Source organism: Bos taurus, chromosome 4 (assembly GCF_002263795.3).
Source record: "Bos taurus isolate L1 Dominette 01449 registration number 42190680 breed Hereford chromosome 4, ARS-UCD2.0, whole genome shotgun sequence".
Taxonomy (NCBI): domain Eukaryota; kingdom Metazoa; phylum Chordata; class Mammalia; order Artiodactyla; family Bovidae; genus Bos; species Bos taurus.
Window position 1 is genome coordinate 105,000,802 of NC_037331.1, and position 18,378 is coordinate 105,019,179.

Consider the following 18,378-nt stretch of genomic DNA (forward strand, 5'->3'; position numbering starts at 1 on the left):
ACATGCAATGCAGGAGACTGCCTGCAATACAGGAGTCCAGAGTTTGATCCCTGGGTTGGGAAGTTCCTCTGGAGAATAAAATGGCAACCTACTCCAGTATTCTTGCCTGGAAAACCCCAAGGACAGGGGAGCCTTGCAGGCAACAGCCCATAGGGTTGCAAAGAATTGACACAACTGAGTGACTAAACCACCAATGTATCTACCAATTCCTAGAAGCTGTTTATCTAAAAGCTGTAGAAAGATGAACACTAAAAGATAAATGTCAATATTTTGGCCTGAACAATTAGGTTTAAAAAATCTCTGTATGAACCATTATGTCAATCTTTAATTGCATAAAAATTGTTAGGTTTTTTGAAATTCAACAAAAAGTAGCCATGATTAACTATAGAGTATTGCTAAAGTAGATTTGAATCACTGTAAAAGAGAAGCTAGTAATCAGGTTAGGTAATAAGTGCTGTAATTTTTTTCCAACAGTTATTATGAGGCTTCAGGAAAAACTGATTTAAGAGCAAAGTGAAAACTTTGATTAAAATATATAAAAAGTGTACTTGTACAGCATTGGAATTGTCCAAAGCTTCCTATCTGTGAGAAAGCATTGCCAACCATGGTTTCTACCAGTTGATACCTACAGCTGAGACTTTCTTTTAATTTAGGGGGGGGGAAAAAAGGCAAGGCCAAAGATAGCTCTGTGGCCTTGGGCATACACTGTAGACTTGTCTCTTTCTCAGCTAGCTTTGCAAAGGATGAAAGCCCTGAATTATTCCACTAAGACCAGCAGTAATGGTAGCTGACTAAAGGCACAATGCTTTCACCACTTCTCAGTATTGGGAAGGTCCTTCCTTTCTGGGTCCACGGATGAACTACAGAAAAAGCTTATGATTATGTTAAAGAGTGGGTGTAGGTCTCTGCACATCATGAAGAGGTTTCAGGAATTCCTCACCAAAATGCAAACTGTAGATTTCTTGCAAAAGCAGTATGTTTAATAAATTTTTTTCAGCTACTCTTCCAGATTATTATTTTTTTAAATTTTCTTATTTCAGGCCTATTTGAGTATCCTTCTGTGTTCTATTTATTTGTTCTCGCCTGTGGTCTACTCTTGTTTAAAGCACAACTGCTGACTGGATATTCACAAGAAGGTCCCTGTTCTCTAAAAGCTCACAGTCAATGCGGAAGAGGAGGCACCTTCATGGGCATTTAAATTTTAATACAAGATAAGACTTAGGGTGTAAAGAAAGTGAAATGGGAAAACGAAGGATGATTTGCATAAAGAATTTTGAAATTACAGGAAAGAACTCTTCTGATGATGAAGACAGAGCAAAGCAACACTGAAGTGTCTGCCATGTTGGGAAGGAGGATCTATTTGATAACAGATGTTTTAACTCTATTCTGCCATGATATCATACATCTTAATATGATTTTCTTTGTCAAAGAAGACAGCACTTGCAACTTTCTCCAGCCAACAAAGAATGTGAATTGATAATTCCCATCTGAGAGAGAATTCAGATTAGCCCAGATTCCCCACTAAGATATTATTCATAAAGTTTTGCATGTGACTTTCAATTTGCACAGTGCTTTCTGCCTTTTTTTTAAAAATAAACTTTTCCACATTCCTTTCTCCAAAGTGTTTGTGAACAGAAAGAAAGAGGGAGTGATTTGAGGCCTAATAAAGAACTTTTAAGGCCAAGTGATTGGATGTGGATGAGCAAATGTGGGTGATCAGGAAGAAGTTTCAAAGGTGATTTCAAGTTCAGGTCTGGCAGAATCTTGGCACCATTAAAACACACAAGGCACTTAGAAGAGGGAAACTGGCTTTGAAGGAAAGGATGAATCTGGTTTTTCACTTGACTCAACAGCTCAAGTGAAAGTAGGATTTTAAAATAGGAAATCATCAGAGGGCAAGTTACAGTAGTAAACTGGGGCATGTAGGATGATTAGTGTCTGAGCAAGGCCTGAAGGCAATTAACATGGTATGTTTCCAGGACAAAACATGTTGAAGGTAGAAGTAAAACAGGTAAGCATCATGAAATATATCAACTAGGAAGTCATACTATTGAGACTGGGTTAAGGTATGTGTTGGAAACCACATGAAATAGTTGATATTTTTTCCTTTTAGGGCAAAAATGGGCCGTTGAAGAGTTTTAAGTAAGGTTCTGAGGAGATTTGCTGATTAGGATGATGTGGCTGTACCTTTTCCAGAAGTTGGACAGTGCCAGGACCAGATGATGGAGAGGCCCGGGGAGGTGCCCCCCAGCCTGTATTCTGCAATCTGTCTTCCTTCTTTCCCCTCTGTCAACAAGGCCAGGATTAGCGGGCACAAGACAAAATTTAAGGGATGGCTAGGAAACCCAGCATTCAAGACTAGTGCTTCATTTTAAAATTATTAAAATGAATGAAATCCACAATGAATTCTAAATAAAGGCAAGATCGGTAAGCTTAAGTTAATTAAGAATGCCACTTCCTCGAGAAAAATTATCAGAGATGGAAATTCTTGCAGTTGGAAATAAGGTAAGCAAAGGCTTTTGAAAATATTATCAGTTGTTATACTTCCAATCAAGGTAAAATTATAATTTTGTTTTTGGCGTTAAAAAATAACAGTGTTGTGAGTTTTAATACACCTAATTTTTAAATATTCAATATTTCTTCAAGTACTTTAATGTTCTGGGGAAAAAATGTTCAAATACATAACATGTACATAGGCGTGCACGTTTTTCCTGGTGCCTTAGGAATCTACTTGGCTTATATACTGTATTTAATACAAGTTATATTTTATTCACGGATTTGTTCCTTAATTCTGACTTTAAAATATTGCACTAATATTTATTTTGATACCCCCCCTTTTTTTTGTGACCCTTAAATTTTGCACTTTCGGCTCTTTCCCCATTCCTTTTTCTGTTTTATTTTTATTTGTTACTGTTTTTTTCTTCTTGTTTTTGGAGGCTTGATCCTTTCTAGTTTTTCCAGAGGCACAGCTATCCTTTGTTTCGCTCACGTTGCCAAGTCCTGGGCGGACCTCGGAAACTCTTCAAATACAGTAATTTCATTTCATTACAAAGTTAAAATCAGGTTAGCGCGCCAATAGGCAGTGTTGATATATTGCTCCCGCCCGGAAGGAGGCTCCCGGAACTACCGCGTTAAGGGGGCGTGTTTCCCGCAGCGCCGGCTGGCTGCATTTTCACGATGCACTCAGAGGACTTTCCGGTTCTTCCTTCTCGCGAGCCTTGAGTCCCGGCAGCACCCGGAAGCGATTCCCTGCCTGGAGGCTGTGCGGACCAGAGTCTCAGGTGAGGGCGGGAGAAAGGGCGTAAGGCCGCAGTCCTGCGTTAGGTGTGCGTATTGCTTTGTATAGACCTCCTCTTCTCGCGCGGAGGACTCTGTGGTTTCGTCTCACCTCCCAGGCCCTATACATTGTTGGTTGGGAGCGTCGGGTTTGAGCAAGGGCGCCCGCACATTTCACCGGTGAGACGGCGAAGCCCAGGGATGGCCTTGTTCTTTGCAAACGGGATTGGAGGCAGTAATGTTTGCGGCAGCACGTTCCAGATTGAAGCGCCATGATAACATTTTAGTATTTGCTGAGCTCTTTGTCTTAGGAGCTGTTTTAGAAGTATTGGGTGTAACAGTGAAGAAATGAAGCAGAAATCCCTGCCAGAAGGGAACTTGCGTTTTAACTGAATTTGGGAAAACAGTGGAATAGAAATGGGGGTAGAATCAGAATTTTTGTATGGGTTAAAAGAAGAGGAAGTTAAGGGGGACCAAAAAAAAAAAAAAAAACCCGGAAAGGTGCGAGAGATTTTGGGGAGTGGGAGAGGATCCTTGTCTAATGTGCAGGGGCGTGATATGTTACGGTCTCAAGGTTCGTTGCGTAAAAGCCCTGAATGCCGTTAGGAATTTAGGACTTGAGTGAAATCGTGTTCTTGCTATAGGATATAATCTCTTTTTCTTCAGGAAAAGACTAAAGATTAGATTGGAAGAAGAGAGAGTAGAAGCCATGTTTCGAAGACCTGTAGTACAGGTAATCACTTCTCCATGTTAATGTTGAGATGTGTTATTATAAACCATGGCGATCACATTTCTTTAGGGTTTTGCCTGCAGAGGCAGAAGTCTTTTGAGCCCACCTGTCTTATGTGTACTTAGTTGATATGAGGGTTGGGGACAGATTTTGGTGGTAGATTGCAAGCTCAGCCGTTTCTGACTCTTGGCGACCCCCATAGACTGTAGCCCACCAGGCTTCTCTGCCCTTGGGCTTCTCCAGGCAAGAGTACTGGAATGGGTGGCCATTTCCTGCTCCAGGGGATCTTCCCGACCCGGGGATCGAACCGCATCTCTGGCATCTTCTGCATTGGCATGCAGATTCTTTACCACTTGAATAAATAGTGTTCATTAAAGCAAAAACAAAACGTTTCTAGTTTACTCACATATATGATGAGAGTAGTTAACTTTTTAAAACGTGTTACTTGTGTGTAGAGCAGTTAGCATTTAAAGTCCTTATTGATCTAAAGTCTATGAGAATTGTTTCAGCTTTTTTTTTTTTTTTTAATCACGTGGTTTGTTTTCTGATCACCTGCTTCTTTTGTTGTCAGTCTGCCTCCCCCACCACACGCCATCTCCCTGCTGAGGAGAGCAGGTCAAGTCTCAGCAACTCTACAGATGAACTGTGTTCAGAACTCCTCATTTCACCCAGTCAGGCTCCTCACCTAATCTCTTCAGTCAGTCTAGCCAGCCTTGAGTCAGCCTAGACCCGCTTTTCCTCACTTACCTCATTTGGGCACCGAGTTGTATAGATTCTCCTTTATAACACCTCTCATAACTCCCATCTTGTTAAGGAAGAATCATTTCCTCAGTGGAACCTGTTCAGGTCTCCTCCACTCTGCTGCAGAATTGGCTCTATATCCTTGGATCCCTGTTTTAACTTATACATACTTTTAAAATATATACCTTTTAATGTGTTGAAACGTGGAAAAGTTTCTCGTGTCTTAATACACAATTCTACAGTATTAAGGTAAATTTAATACCATATATAAAAGGGTTAAAAGTTTAGTTTTAAAAAATTATCCCAGTTAAATAATTCATTCCCTATTTTTGCTTCTCTGGTAGGTCTTGATTTTTGTGTGCCCCCAGTGGGACAGATTATTATTCCATAAAACATGTGAGCTCTGGCTCATCTGAGCATCAGGTTAGTATATTTCTAGAATCATGACATAGGTACCAGTTAGCAGGTTGATTCTTTAGTATGTGGTAACTCATATTTTGGCCACCTCTTGCTAAGAGTTGACTCATTGGAAAAGACTCTGATGCTGGGAGGGATTGGGAGCAGGAGGAGAAGGGGACAACAGAGGATGAGATGGCTGGATGGCATCACTGACTTGATGGACGTGAGTCTGAGTGAACTCCGAGAGTTGTTGATGGACAGGGAGGCCTGGTGTGCTGCAATTCATGGGGTTGCAAAGAGTCGGACACGACTGAGCGACTGAACTGAACTGAACTGAACTCATATTTTTATTTTTCTACCCACCTTCTGCCCCCAAGCGTAGTGCTGGGATTCCACAGCCAAAAGTACCCTGGAATGGGTGTTGTTTCCATTGGTAGATACCTACTGTATGTTAACAGTGCCACTTCTGGACACATGTTTCTCTGATATAATGGTTAGCTCTCTGAATCCAGTAATGTTCTCAGTAATGTGTACTCAAATCTTGGCAGTAGCCCTTGAACAGAGGCAGCAAAGGGCAGTGGGAAAGCCAGCAGCCTTGGGGTTGGGGGCCCTGAGTTCCAGCTGTGACTTGCCACTTCTTTCCTGTAGGATTTTGGGCAAGTTACTCACTCTGTCTCTGAACTTCATTTTTGTCATCTGTAAAGTGGTGGTAATTTTACATAGTTTATAGGTTTATTCTGAGGATTAATTGATAAGAGACAAAGCACTTACCTAGTATTCATTAATGATGAACTACTATGGACTATAGCTTGCCAAGCTCCTCTGTCTGTAGAATTTTCCAGACAAGATACGGAGTGGGTTGCCATTTCCTTCTCCAGGGGGTCTTCTCGACCCAGGAATCGAACCTTCGTCTCTTGCATTTGGCAGGCAGTCTTTACCACTGCGCTATCTGGGAAGCCCTTTCAGTAATGATGGCTTTGGTTATCACTGAGTGCTACTGTTACATGGCAGCGACTGTCTTTCTCTGATAGACTGATTTGAACAGTCCTATTTTTGTACTTAATCAAAGAATCATGTTTGTTTATCTTAAATTTTTTCCTTGGGGCTGTCAGAAGCACCAGTTTTTCCAACATATGTTGTTTACCGTTTTGTGTGCAAGCACAGAAGCACCATGCTGCTGCTGCTAAGTCGCTTCAGTCGTGTCCGACTCTGTGCGACCCCAGAGACGGCAGCCCACCAGGCTGGGATTCTCCAGGCAAGAACACTGGAGTGGGTTGCCATGTCCTTCTTCAATGCATGAAAGTGAAAAGTGAAAGTGAAGTCGCTCAGTCGCGTCTGACTCTTAGCGACCCCATGGACTGTAGCCTTCCAGGCTCCTCCGTCCATGGAATTTTCCAGGCAAGAGTACTGGAGTGGGGTGCCATTGCCTTCTCCGGAAGCACCAGAGAGGCCTGGGAATGGACTTTTGTGGACTCCCTGAGCCTTCTTTGTGCCTGTGGGCTTCTGCAGGAGGCTGCCCCTAAGTGTGTGGTCCTCCTGGCTCTGGGGTTTCCCCAGTGGTTCAGTGGTAAAGAATCTCCCTGCAATGCAGGAGATGCAGGAGATGTGGGTTCAGTCCCTGGGTTGGAAAGATCCCCTGGAGGAGGGCATGGAAACCCACTCTAGTATTCTTGCCTAGAGAATCCCATGGACAGGGGAGCCTGGCAGGCTATAGTCCATAGGTTTGCATAGAGTTGGACGTGACTGAAGCCACTGAGCATGCATACGTGCCTGGCACTGTGATGGGTGCACCTCTCTTGTGTGGGTGTGTGCCTTAGGGGCTGCTGACTGGGTGGTGACCAGGTGTGAACGGGTCTTCTGTTTACACTTGCCTTTGCCCCTGTACTAACGCTGTTTTACTCATTTGTTCCACTTTAGGTACTTCGTCAGTTTGTAAGGCATGAGTCTGAAGTAGCTAGCAGTTTGGTTCTCGAAAGATGTAAGTAGTAGCTGATTTCCAGTTTTTACAGCAATGTGCTCATGTTCTCAGATACGTTGCAGAAGAGGTGCATCCATGGGGTTATACTCTGTTAACCGTCATGCTTTTGGTTCATATCTGCCTCTCTGTCCTTGGCTTCTTATCTCTTCCTATCAGGCTGCAGGAGCCTTCTGTAAACCTGGTTCTTCTTCCCTTATCATACACTTTTTACCCACTCTTACTGTCGCTTTCCTGCCAAAGAAATTCCTTTGGTCCTTTTTGGTTATCTAAGACATCCAAGGCTGTGTGCTAGTTGGCTGAAGCCGTGAACGTTTGTGAAAAGTGATTGTTTCACAGAAATAGTCCCTGTATTTATAAAGATTTTCAGATCTCAATTTTGTTCTTTTAACCATACAAACAGTTTAAAAATTTTTTTAAAAGGTATTTAAAAGATGAATTGATGGTTTTGAACTGTGGTGTTGGAGAAGACTCTTGAGAGTCCCTTGGATAGTAAGGAGATCAAACCAGTCCATCCTAAAGGAAATCAGTCCTGAATATTCATTGGAAGGACTGATGCTGAAGCTGAAACTCCAATATTTTGGCCACCTGATGCGAAGAACTGACTCATTGGAAAAGACCCTGGTGCTGGGAAAGATTGGTGGCAGGAGGCAAAGGGGACGACAGAGGATGAGATGGTTGAATGGCATCACTGACTCGATGGACTTGAGTTTGAGCAAGCTTCGTGAGTTTGTGATGGACAGGGAAGCCTGGTGTGCTGCAGTCATGAGGTCGCAAAGAGTTGGACACGACTGAGTGACTGAACTGAAAAGAAGAATTTAGATAAAGAGCTTAATGCTTGTTTTGTGGGGTTCTATGGATAGTTTCTCGTTTCTTATCAGTCCTGTTTTTTCCCCTGAGCCTCTTTTTATTTGCTCCTCACACTTGTTTTCTGACCTTCTAGTGCTTGGGTTTTGCTTAATGCCGAGATTGAAGTTGAAGTAGTGGTTGTAGCTGTTCCTCTTCTGGACATTTCTGTCAGTCTTATGTTATCTACAAATTGCTTTTCAGCTCTGAATCGCGTGCAGTTGCTCGGTCGAGTAGGTCAGGACCCTGTCATGAGACAGGTAGAAGGAAAAAACCCAGTCACGATATTTTCCCTAGCAACAAATGAGATGTGGCGATCAGGGGAAAATGAAACCTACCAAATGGGTGAGTATAAAAGACTGGGGTTTTAGTTTTATCCGCAGCAAATAGACATTATTTAGTGTGAATTGTCTAATTAGATACTTTAAGAATACTTTCGGAAAGGATCTTCCCTAACTCTGTCCTGTCTCTTAGAAACCATGGCGTAGCTTAGCTGGACACGATGTCCTTTTGCAGTTGTCCTTTGCATTTGTAACCACATTCCCTGTCCTTGTGATTCTTGTGACTTAGGTGATGTCAGTCAGAAGACAACATGGCATAGAATTTCAGTGTTCCGACCGGGCCTCAGAGATGTGGCGTATCAGTATGTGAAAAAGGGGTAAGTTGAAGAAGGAGGGAGCTTACAGGTTGAATGGTTTAAAATACAAACTAGGAGCGTGTTTTCATGGAGTCTGTAGCTCTTCTATTTATAAAGTACCACTCATTACTTTGGGTTAGCCCAAGAGGTATTTATTCAGTGCTTAATACTGTATGCGTAGTGTCATATGTGACTAGTTTAAAGGTTTTAACATGGTTTAGCCTTGTAAGAACTTAGAACTTAGGACAGTAGGATGTGAACTTGAACAGCACTGATGAGGTGAGAGAGAAGGCAGAGGGCGCCGTGTGCCTGTCACGGGTGCAGCAGTGCTCATGAGGGTTCCCAGGCCACCATGGCCAGCGACCCCAATGCTGGCTGTCTTGTCCTTGGCATCACGTGGTGGCTTGACAGAGGGTCTGGGAGGTTGGGAGCCAGATGCAGTGAGGTATTCTGGTGATAATTCAGGGCAGTTAGTTCATATTTGATAATTTTATATGAACTTAGCAATTCCGTTTTGAAATGTTTGGATTATGTATAAGAAGTGTCTTTTCCAAACCCTCAGAAGGACAAAAGGTTGTGTTTAACAGCAGCTGTAGTCATAGTTTAGAAATGTATTATAGAAATAAAACATTTCATGAAACATAAGTTTAGCAATAATTAAAATTTCTGTTTTTTTCAATAATTGCATACCTTTTCTTCAGATGAACTTCCATTGTCGTGTGTGTATGGTATGTAGAGGACGTTTCAAGGAAAAGGCATCGATTTCACCTGCTGGTTGGTGAATCTGTGTGGCCGTTCCCTTTGGCACCCAGTCATTTTACTAGTCTGCTTTCTGTATTGTGCAGTAGCAGTGCTGTTAAATTCTGAAATTGGTGCCACTGTGGCCATTTTCTACCCTTTAAAGTCGGCGTTACATTTGTCTTCTAGTTCAGCCTTTTAGAGAGTGCAGAATAGTCTTAGTAATTAACTCTGGGTGAAATAATACTAAGCTGAAAACTTGTATTTTGAATTTTAATAATCTAAAGTCATTTGAGAGTAAGTTCATGAACCTCACTATAGAAAGGAACTGAAAAATAAGTGAAAAAAAAATCAACGAATCTGTTAGATAATTCAGGGTCAAAGGGGATAGAAAAATCACATGTTGGAAATCAATCATAGAGATTTAAACGACGCTCTTCATTTTCAGGGTCTTAAGGTTGCCTTTTTTTTTTTTTTTTTTTAAATTAAAACTTGGAACTTTTTTTTTTTAAACTTCATAAGGGTCACAGGCAGCTAAAGGACGAAAACATCCTTTTTTCCAGTGTGGCAAGGCAAGTCCACATGTACTTTATGGTTCGGTACTCTTGTTCTTTGCCTGTGCCTCGTGGCTTGCAGGATCTCAGTTCCTGGATCAGGCAGTGAAGGCGCGGCGTCCTAACCATCAGGAAACTGTTTTAGCACTCTTAATTCTGAATTTTGAGAAGTGGTATGTGTGATTATCTATTTCATCCTTGAAGACGATACTCATTGCTCTTTTCTGACCTGGCTCTCTGCTGTAAAGCATATTGAAATCTCCAGACTAAAACTGGTAAATTTTATTTTATCAGGTCTCGAATTTATGTGGAAGGGAAAGTAGACTATGGTGAATATACGGATAAAAATAATGTCAGACGACAAGCAACAACAATTATAGCTGGTAAGGCTCTTGTGATAATCGCTATTCTTTTTTTTTTTCTTTGAACGCTTGGCTATGTTGCAGCCTTACCTGAGGCTGTTGGTACTGATGCTTATGAGATTGTAAGGCACCTCACCAGGAGAATCCCGAGTGGAGTTTGTGAGCCTGCTCTAAGTTTCTGTGTATATATATCTCTTCTTTCAGAAAGCGATCTCTGTACTCACAGTTTTAGTTCACAAGTAACTTTAGAATTATCCATTGCACTGTTGACGCCTCTTTGAAGGACATGGCCTAAATGGAAAAGCATGTACCAAGAAGAGTTAAACTAATACTGGCATCAGACATTTGTACAGCTTCATTCAGAGCCTGTTTGGTACTTAACATGATGATTTTGTTTTAAACTCCTGTTGTTCTCATTAAACAAAATACAAAACAACATGGAAACATGGACGCACAGAGCTTAAAGGAGGTTAAGAAGATATCCTCTAGAGGAGAGTGTTCAAGCTTTTCTGAAAATTCTGCAAGAATTTTGAAACCAATATATACCCCTTTGAACATGTCTAAGTTGACATTAAGAGTTTTTTTCAATATAAAATTATGTTGCTTTTAAAGGTATTAAGGGATCTAAATACCATAACAATTTGGTATCCATCATCATTAAAAAGATACAAGCTCTTCGACATTTGGAAAGTTTATGATTCCCTTTTCTCTGAACTTGTTTTTCAATCCCATTTTCTCCTTAGAAGTGTATCTTAATATATCTTAATATAATATATTATATAGTCAAAAATATTTTATTATTTTATTTTGTTAAATGTAACAAAAGTACATACATAAATAGAAATTTTAAAATATTTTAAAAAACTTTGTGATAGTGAGGCTCTGAATATTGGGTTTCTCCTTGAATAGGTTATCATTACAGTTGTTTTTAGAACATAATTGACCAAAACAACTGTAATATGTAAGTACAAAAGCTGTAACATTTTATTGAAAATGTGTCTTAATGAGATAGATGATGCATTTTGTTGTCTTTTGGATTAATTGCTAAAATAAAAGTTATTAGACATTCATTCTGTTTTCTTTTTTATGGATATAAAACTCAAGAAACTTTATTTTCTTAAGTAGATGAGAATGAAAGAGCTATTTATGAGCCTCTGAGATATGCCTAAATTAGATATTTAAAAATTAACTTTTTATTATGGAAAATGTCAAACATACACAAAAGGAGAGAGGAGTGAAAAACAAAAGCTCCTGTCACGCAGCTTCAACAGTTATCAGCAGATGGCAAACAATATTTCATCTATGCACCGGCCTACTTTCTCCCACCTGGATCATTCTGAGTGAATCTGAGACATTGTATCATCCATAAATATTTCAGTAGGTGTCTCGGAAATGTATGGATTCCTCTTTATAGTGCTATTATCAGAGCTAGTGTTAAGAACTTATTATTAAATTTATCTTTTACTAGATGTCATAGTATTAAAATTTTTTTGATTGCTCCATGTACAGCAATCTATACATTATATTACATGGTTTATATATATCTTAAGTCTTATTTAGGGCTTCCCTGGTGGCTCCGAGGTTAAAGCGTCTGCCCACAATGCGGGAGACCTGGGTTCGATCCCTGGGTCGGGAAGATCCCCTGGAGAAGGAAATGGCACCCCACTCCAGTACTCTTGCCTGGAGAATCCCATGGAGGGAGGAGCCTGGTGGGCTACAGTCCATGGGGTTGCAGAGAGTCAGACACGACTGAGTGACTTCACTTCACTAAGTCTTATTTAAAAAAAAAAGAATTTAGATTTGGGAGGCTAAAAGTCTGACAACTTAGGTCTCCTAACCGACAGATTTTCCTTTTTCTCTTTGAACTTGTTCTAGAGTTCATGTCTTAACTACTATGCCTTATTGATAAATTATAATTTGTTATAAATAATAAGCATATATTTTCTTACTACTTTCTTGAAAGTATATTGACCTTGAGAACCAATATAGGTATCTTCCTCCCCTCATTATTAAACCTAAGAGAAGGTTCTTTCTGACCAGTTTGCTTTCATATTTCTTGAGTGTCTTGAGTAAATCACTTCCTGCTTGCCCTGTTCTTCCTTGGCTCATTCTTGCAGAGGTATCTAACTGTTCAAAAATTTTTTTTCAGACCTGTGTATGGTATAAAGCTATGCCTGTGGTTTCAGCAGTGGAAAATCAAGCTTTCTAATAAAATAGTTGACATATTTATGAAGCATTTAATACTTTCATCTTCCACAGTAAACCTATTGTGTGGGCAAATTTCAAATTTAAATTGTGTGAAGTTTTATAAACCAGGTCAAAGAAAAACATTTCAAATTATCTGCCATTTTCTTCTTGTCACTATTATTCACCAGCATGGATGATTAAGCAATTAACATAGGTTTATGGCTAACAGTAAAATGAATAGGTCTTTAGTACCCTTAGGATGGAAGGGAATAGAGTATAATTTGGCTCATCTGTTTTATAGGCTATGTTTTTTTTCTCTTAGAAATCAGTGTAACTTAAAAATAACCACCAGCAGGTGGCCGTCTTGTCTTTTTACATAGTGATGTCAACTTGGATAATCTCTTCTGAAATAACCATTCTGTACCAAAATACTCTAGTTTTAGAAGACTGTAGTCATGAACAAATACTCAGTTATTGTATAGTAACCATTTTTTGGATAATTCTAAAGTTTTAAGAATGTCAGTGTTTCAGGATTATGTAGAAGGTACTGCTTCTTTTCTTTTGCTTGTTCTAAACTAATTGTTTCTGGGCAACCTTTTAGGAGCAGTGTCTGATGTTTTTGGATAAAAATGCTCCCTCTGAAATATTGATTACTAGAAAATTTCCCAGGAATAAATGTGTAAAACTCATTTTGTTTTAAAATTTAAAAGTAAGCGTGTGTTCTGTATGAGTGTTCAGACTTAAAAAACACAAATAGATCTGTCTGTTCTGATGGGGCCGTATTGAACCCCGTCCTTCCCCCTTCCCTCCAGCATGTGGTATGTGATGCCACGATCCTTTTCTGTGTTAGGATGTGCTCCTTGGTTTACTGGCATCTGTCTGAGTGTTGCAAGCATCAAAGTGTGTGACTAGCTCTTTTGTAGAAAGTTACCACTGAGAAGACCTTTGCTACCTTCAGGGAAGACAAGAAGTATCCCACCTTTTCTCACAAGGTCTGAATTATTGATAAACCGTCAAAGCCCAGCTTTTACCTCCATTATGCCTATCACATATACCTGTTAAGAACATCAGTTAGTTCACTCGCTCAGTCGTATTCGACTCTGCGGCCCCATGAACTGCAGCTCACTGGGCTTTCCCGTCCATCACCGATTCTGGAGCTTGCTCAAATGCATGTCTATCGAGTTGGTGATGCCATCCAACCATCTCATCCTCTGTCGTCCCCTTGTCAGCAGGAACCTAGCATTTTGAGAATTTGTCTAAAGTCTCTTTGGTGACTAGCACTAAAATACGTATCTGGTAAAAGGGAATGATTAAGTGAGGTGGAGAAAGAGTTCTGAAAATAACATTTCTGCTTTGGCTTCTTTACAGATAATATTATATTTTTGAGTGACCAGATAAAAGAGAAGCCGTAGACTGGACGATTCTTCTCTGGCCGGCGTTTGGTACAGTCTCATTTCCAAATCATGCTAGTGTTTATAGTTTCTAAGGACAAGAATTAAAATACTCTTCGTTGTAAAATGAGTGATAACGTTTTCCTGACCGTCACTCCCCTTCCCCTTTTTGTGTCATGAACTCTGGTAGCTCCTGCCTGTTAATGGTATTCACTGATTGTTTATTCTTTAAGAGATGGTTTCTGTGTACAAAATCGTGAACTTTTAGGTTCATCCGTGTTATGGCAAAGGGATGAATGTCCTTTGGGAAGGGCCCCCCCGCCCCCCCACTTTTTTGTGCACACTTCTATTATAGCATAGAGTCAACCACCACAGTGTTTTTGAGTATTGCTGTATGTCAGACATTTATCCCATGGTTGTAGATACTGATTTCCTTATCTGGTTTATAGACCAGAAGCCAAGGGCTGTATCTTCTTCGTGTACTTGCATGTTTAACCAGTACTTTGCAAAGAGTAGGCAATAAATGTTGACACGTGAATGATCCCAATAGGATAATGAGCTTTAGCCCAAAGTGAAGGGGTTTGCTGAGCAGCGGTTAGTATCTAACCTAAATAGCTTCAAGACTAAGCTACCTCAGTCCCGTCTTTTGTCCTTGGACAGTTTCACTAGTAGCATTCATGAAACAGTTTACCACTGGGAAAGACCTGAAGTGCAACTGGGGTGAAATTGTCCATCTCCAGGAGGTGATCCAGGGGCTCTGGTTTCACTGTTTTCTGTCTTTCTAAGCCCCTGTTCTCTGTTCTTTTCGTCTCATGCGGAGCGCTCTGTTTAGGGAGCCCCCTAAACCCCCTCTGGCACTGCGTCTGTAGGTTAGCGCCCCAGGTATGCGTCCCTTTAATTTTTCTACGTGGTCTTCTGCTGTACATGCTATGTACACTTGGGTACACACAGTCACTTTCATCATAAGATTCTGAAAATCACAGAGCACTAAGAATTTACTAGTAATGATTATATAAGATAAACTCAGTGATTTAAATGCATCTTGTACTTTCTGAAGTTGGCATCAGTCCCTGCCCGGTGTGCGCACTCCTTTGCTGCTGTGTACAGAGGCTGGCTGCTGCTGGGCAGGTTGTCGGGTCACACGGTAGAAGTCCCTGTTCTCAGGCTCCAGCTCCGCCTCTAGCCCAGCCTGGTTATTTGTGTCCCAGGCTGTGTGTCCTCTCCGCCTGCCTCTGAGTGTGGTGTTCACTGTAGCTTACATCCTGCTGGACTTAAACAGGAACTGCATTCACATGTTATTTTATGGGCCCTTGGCTGTTCTAAGGTATCTTCTGCACACTTCAACAGCTTTTTGTACTCATACTACAGTTTGGCTAAGGAAAATTGGAGTTCCCTAGTTTATCCTTTACATGCCAAGATATGGGAGAAAATTACTGTTTCCTCATATCAACCGTCTTTAAATTAAAATTTTTTTTTTCCAGCCACCTTTTTCTTTTCCTTTTTCCTATAACTGGGACCATTAATCAGCATGTTACATCTGCCCTCTTGGTTCCCACATTAAAACTGTCTGGTGTTGTAGTACTCACTCCTTGACCCCACATTCCTTAAAGCAAAATTGTAAAGTAGATAAAATTTGTCTTTGGGACAACTTTTTATTCTTGTCCTCAGCAAAGCTACTTTTATGCCCCTTCAAAGTTGTAAGAGGTCATGCATATAAGTATTCCTGTTTAAACTGGGTGATGAATCTGTGCTTTGGGAAAGTGACATGGTGAACAAAACAGCTTAATTGCCAAGTGATTGTGAGTCCGGGGCAGTCTGGTGCAGGGGCCAGAGAGTGTGTCCTCCAGGATCTTGTGAGCTGAGGGGCTCTTCTGCAGACTCCCACTGAAGTTCACTTGAGAGGCTTTGAGGTGGGCAGTGGGGCGTTCAGAATTAGGTGTTCAGGGCGGAGGCCTCAGCGTGCACGTGATGCTACAGACCTGGGGTCCACAACCTGGGGGGCTGCGGGACCATCAACTCTGCCCTCCCCTGCAGGCAGCCCCGGCTGCTGAGAAACCTCCTGCGGTTCCCAGGCTGGTCTCAGAGGAGACGGAGAATCCAATAGCAGTCATGGACCGTGGGGGTCTTTTTCCTTATTTCATGGTCTTACAATGTCAGGGACCGTACCTGTAGAAGACTTTGATTTTGGGATTCCATGTTAGTTTAATGATGAGTATGATATGGGGAAGTGTGGGAGAAAGAGTGTCAAACAGCATGTGTGGTTTGAAAATATATCCCGTATTTGAAAAAGAAGTAAATGATAATAGATATATACCTCAAGAAGTCTAGAAGGAGAAAAACAAAATGTTCTGATGATCTCTGAATGGGAAGATTGTGTATGTTTTACTTTACACTTTTGTGTTTGTTTTTTTTTTTTTTTAAGCATTGAGTATGTATTACTTTTATAATAAGAAATAAAGCTGTTTACATTTTGGGGGAAAAAAAAAAACCCAACTTTTCCATTATTTCCAAGCCAGGCTCTCTCTCATTCACGTCACGCTTAGAAACGTCATCTTTTTTTCTTTTTTTCTTGTATTCTCCTCTTTAAGTATATACAACCTGGAAGGGTTGACTTTAAAGACTATCACATATGAGATCCACTATTTGCTGTGAGGTGCAGTTCTCAGAGAGTCATCCTTTTCTTAAAAATCGCTGGGTGCTTACTTTTCCAAAGACATCCAGAATCATCAAAGACATTTTTCTGTGGCTATTTTGGGGATTACCTGTCATTGCCAACTGGGTTTCAGCCTAACCTTCGTAGCTCATTTAGGGAAAATTAATGGTAGTTTTTCTCACTGTTCCTAAAAGATAACATGCAGTTCTTGAGGGCAGGGTTGTCTTTTACTCAGACTGCCCTTTTACCCTTGTCCAGCTCAGCCTGGCACAGTGATGGCTTAGGGCTTTCTAAATGCGTATTCTGTCAAACTGCACTGGGACATTGACATGCAAATGAGGGCAGGATCACCTTACTTGTTTTCCTGTCAGGGTTTGCATTATATGCCCTGAAGATTGGTGGGAGTAACAGCAAGCAAATCATCATAGAAAACAACACATCGTCACAAGGTTAGTGAGTTATAGAGAAATATCTTACAAGGTAACAGTAATCATATTAGTGGCTGCACACCAATCCCTGAGCTAAGTACTTTTTACTATTGACTCATTTAACTATTACACTAAGAAGAAGGTCATATTATCCCCATTTTATAGGTGAGGAAACTTGAAATTGAGAGATTAAGACACATGTCAAGTGGTGCAGCTTGTAAGAGGCACATCTGGGGTTTGAACTTGGATAGGTGAGGTTTGCATTTTGCTTTCTGCCCGTAGCCTCCTTAGGGGCTTCCCTGTAGCTCAGCTGGTAAAGAATCCACCTGCAGTGCAGGAGACCCCGGTTTGATTCCTGGGTCAGGAAGATCCCCTGGAGAAGGGGTAGGCTGCCCACTCCAGTATTCTTGGGCTTCCCTGGTGGCTCAGTTGGTAAAGAATCCACCTGCAGTGTGGAAGACCTGGGTTTGATCACTGGGTTGGGAAGATTCCCCTGGAGGAGGGCATGGCAACCACTCTGGTATTCTTACCTGGAGAATCCCATGGACAGAGGAGCCTGGTGGGCTACAGTCCATGGGGTCACAAAGAGTTGGAAATGACAGCTACTAGGCACAGCGCAGCGTAACCGCTTTCCCACTCCTGTTGACCTTGAATAACCAGAACCCCACTGCTGACTTCTGCCTGGAGCCCCATGCAGGGTGCATCTGAATCACACCAGGATTCCGTACCTTCTAGGCTTTATTTGAGGAAGAATTATGAGTGATGGGGAAATACCACCACCTCTTCAGTATTCTTTCTCATTTTCAGTTTAATGATTCCCACAGGAAAATAAATAACAGTTAATATCCCTACCAGGTTATCTTTACATATTCCTCTTCTTTTTTATCAAGCAGTGTCCCTTTACTGGTTAAAATAAGTTCAGGGTGTCTGCTCCTTTTATTGTTTCCTTCCTTATTGCTCCAGTTGTTTCCTTCCTGCTGAGTGTTAAGATGGTCCGGAAGATTGTTCAAGAATTTGTCAGGCTCACTTTTTAGAGAGAGACTTTTGGCTGGCACCAGCATCATTGACGTCCCCTCTCATTCTCTTTTTACTGTTCATCCATTAGCTCTCTGCCATGCTTTGAACCTCAGGGTCCTGCTTGTCCATATTGGTGTACATCTTGTCGCTTTCTTGGTTTTCTCCTCTACCTGTCACTTGGGAAAAAGGTGGTCTGTCATAATAGTTCACTGAAGGCTGTGCAGTCACAGAGCCTGCATTTGAATCTCTGCTTTGGTCAGAGCAGCTGAGTGAACTCTGGTGAGTTTCCTAACTTGCCATGCCGTGATTTTTGTTGTTTTGTTTTCCTGTGAATAAACCAGGGGTAATAGTAGTCCTACTTTTATGGCCCTCCTGTGAAGAACATAGTAAATAATACATGTAACTTATATAGCACATAGTAACTGCATCAAGTGCTCAGTACGT

General features: G+C 41.1%; 1 protein-coding gene across 2 annotated transcripts; it reads left to right on the top strand.

The window, feature by feature from the left end:
- The first annotated feature begins 3,228 nt into the window (after window positions 1-3,228).
- Window positions 3,229-13,963, top strand: SSBP1 (single stranded DNA binding protein 1). 2 transcript variants are annotated; one of them, XM_005205838.3, is made up of 7 exons: window positions 3,229-3,456; window positions 3,943-4,009; window positions 7,064-7,124; window positions 8,172-8,312; window positions 8,538-8,625; window positions 10,191-10,279; window positions 13,814-13,963. In XM_005205838.3, the coding sequence occupies exons 2-7, from the start codon at window positions 3,986-3,988 to the stop codon at window positions 13,855-13,857; spliced, it is 447 nt and encodes a 148-aa protein (XP_005205895.1). In that variant the 5' UTR covers window positions 3,229-3,456; window positions 3,943-3,985; the 3' UTR covers window positions 13,858-13,963.
- Window positions 13,964-18,378: the final 4,415 nt, after the last annotated feature.

Coding starts and splice junctions, on each gene's coding strand:
- SSBP1 (XM_005205838.3), top strand. CDS start 3,986: ATGTTTCGAAGACCTGTAGTACAG. Junction 4,010..7,063: donor TTCGAAGACCTGTAGTACAG/GTAATCACTTCT, acceptor GTTCCACTTTAG/GTACTTCGTCAGTTTGTAAG. Junction 10,280..13,813: donor AGCAACAACAATTATAGCTG/GTAAGGCTCTTG, acceptor GCTTCTTTACAG/ATAATATTATATTTTTGAGT.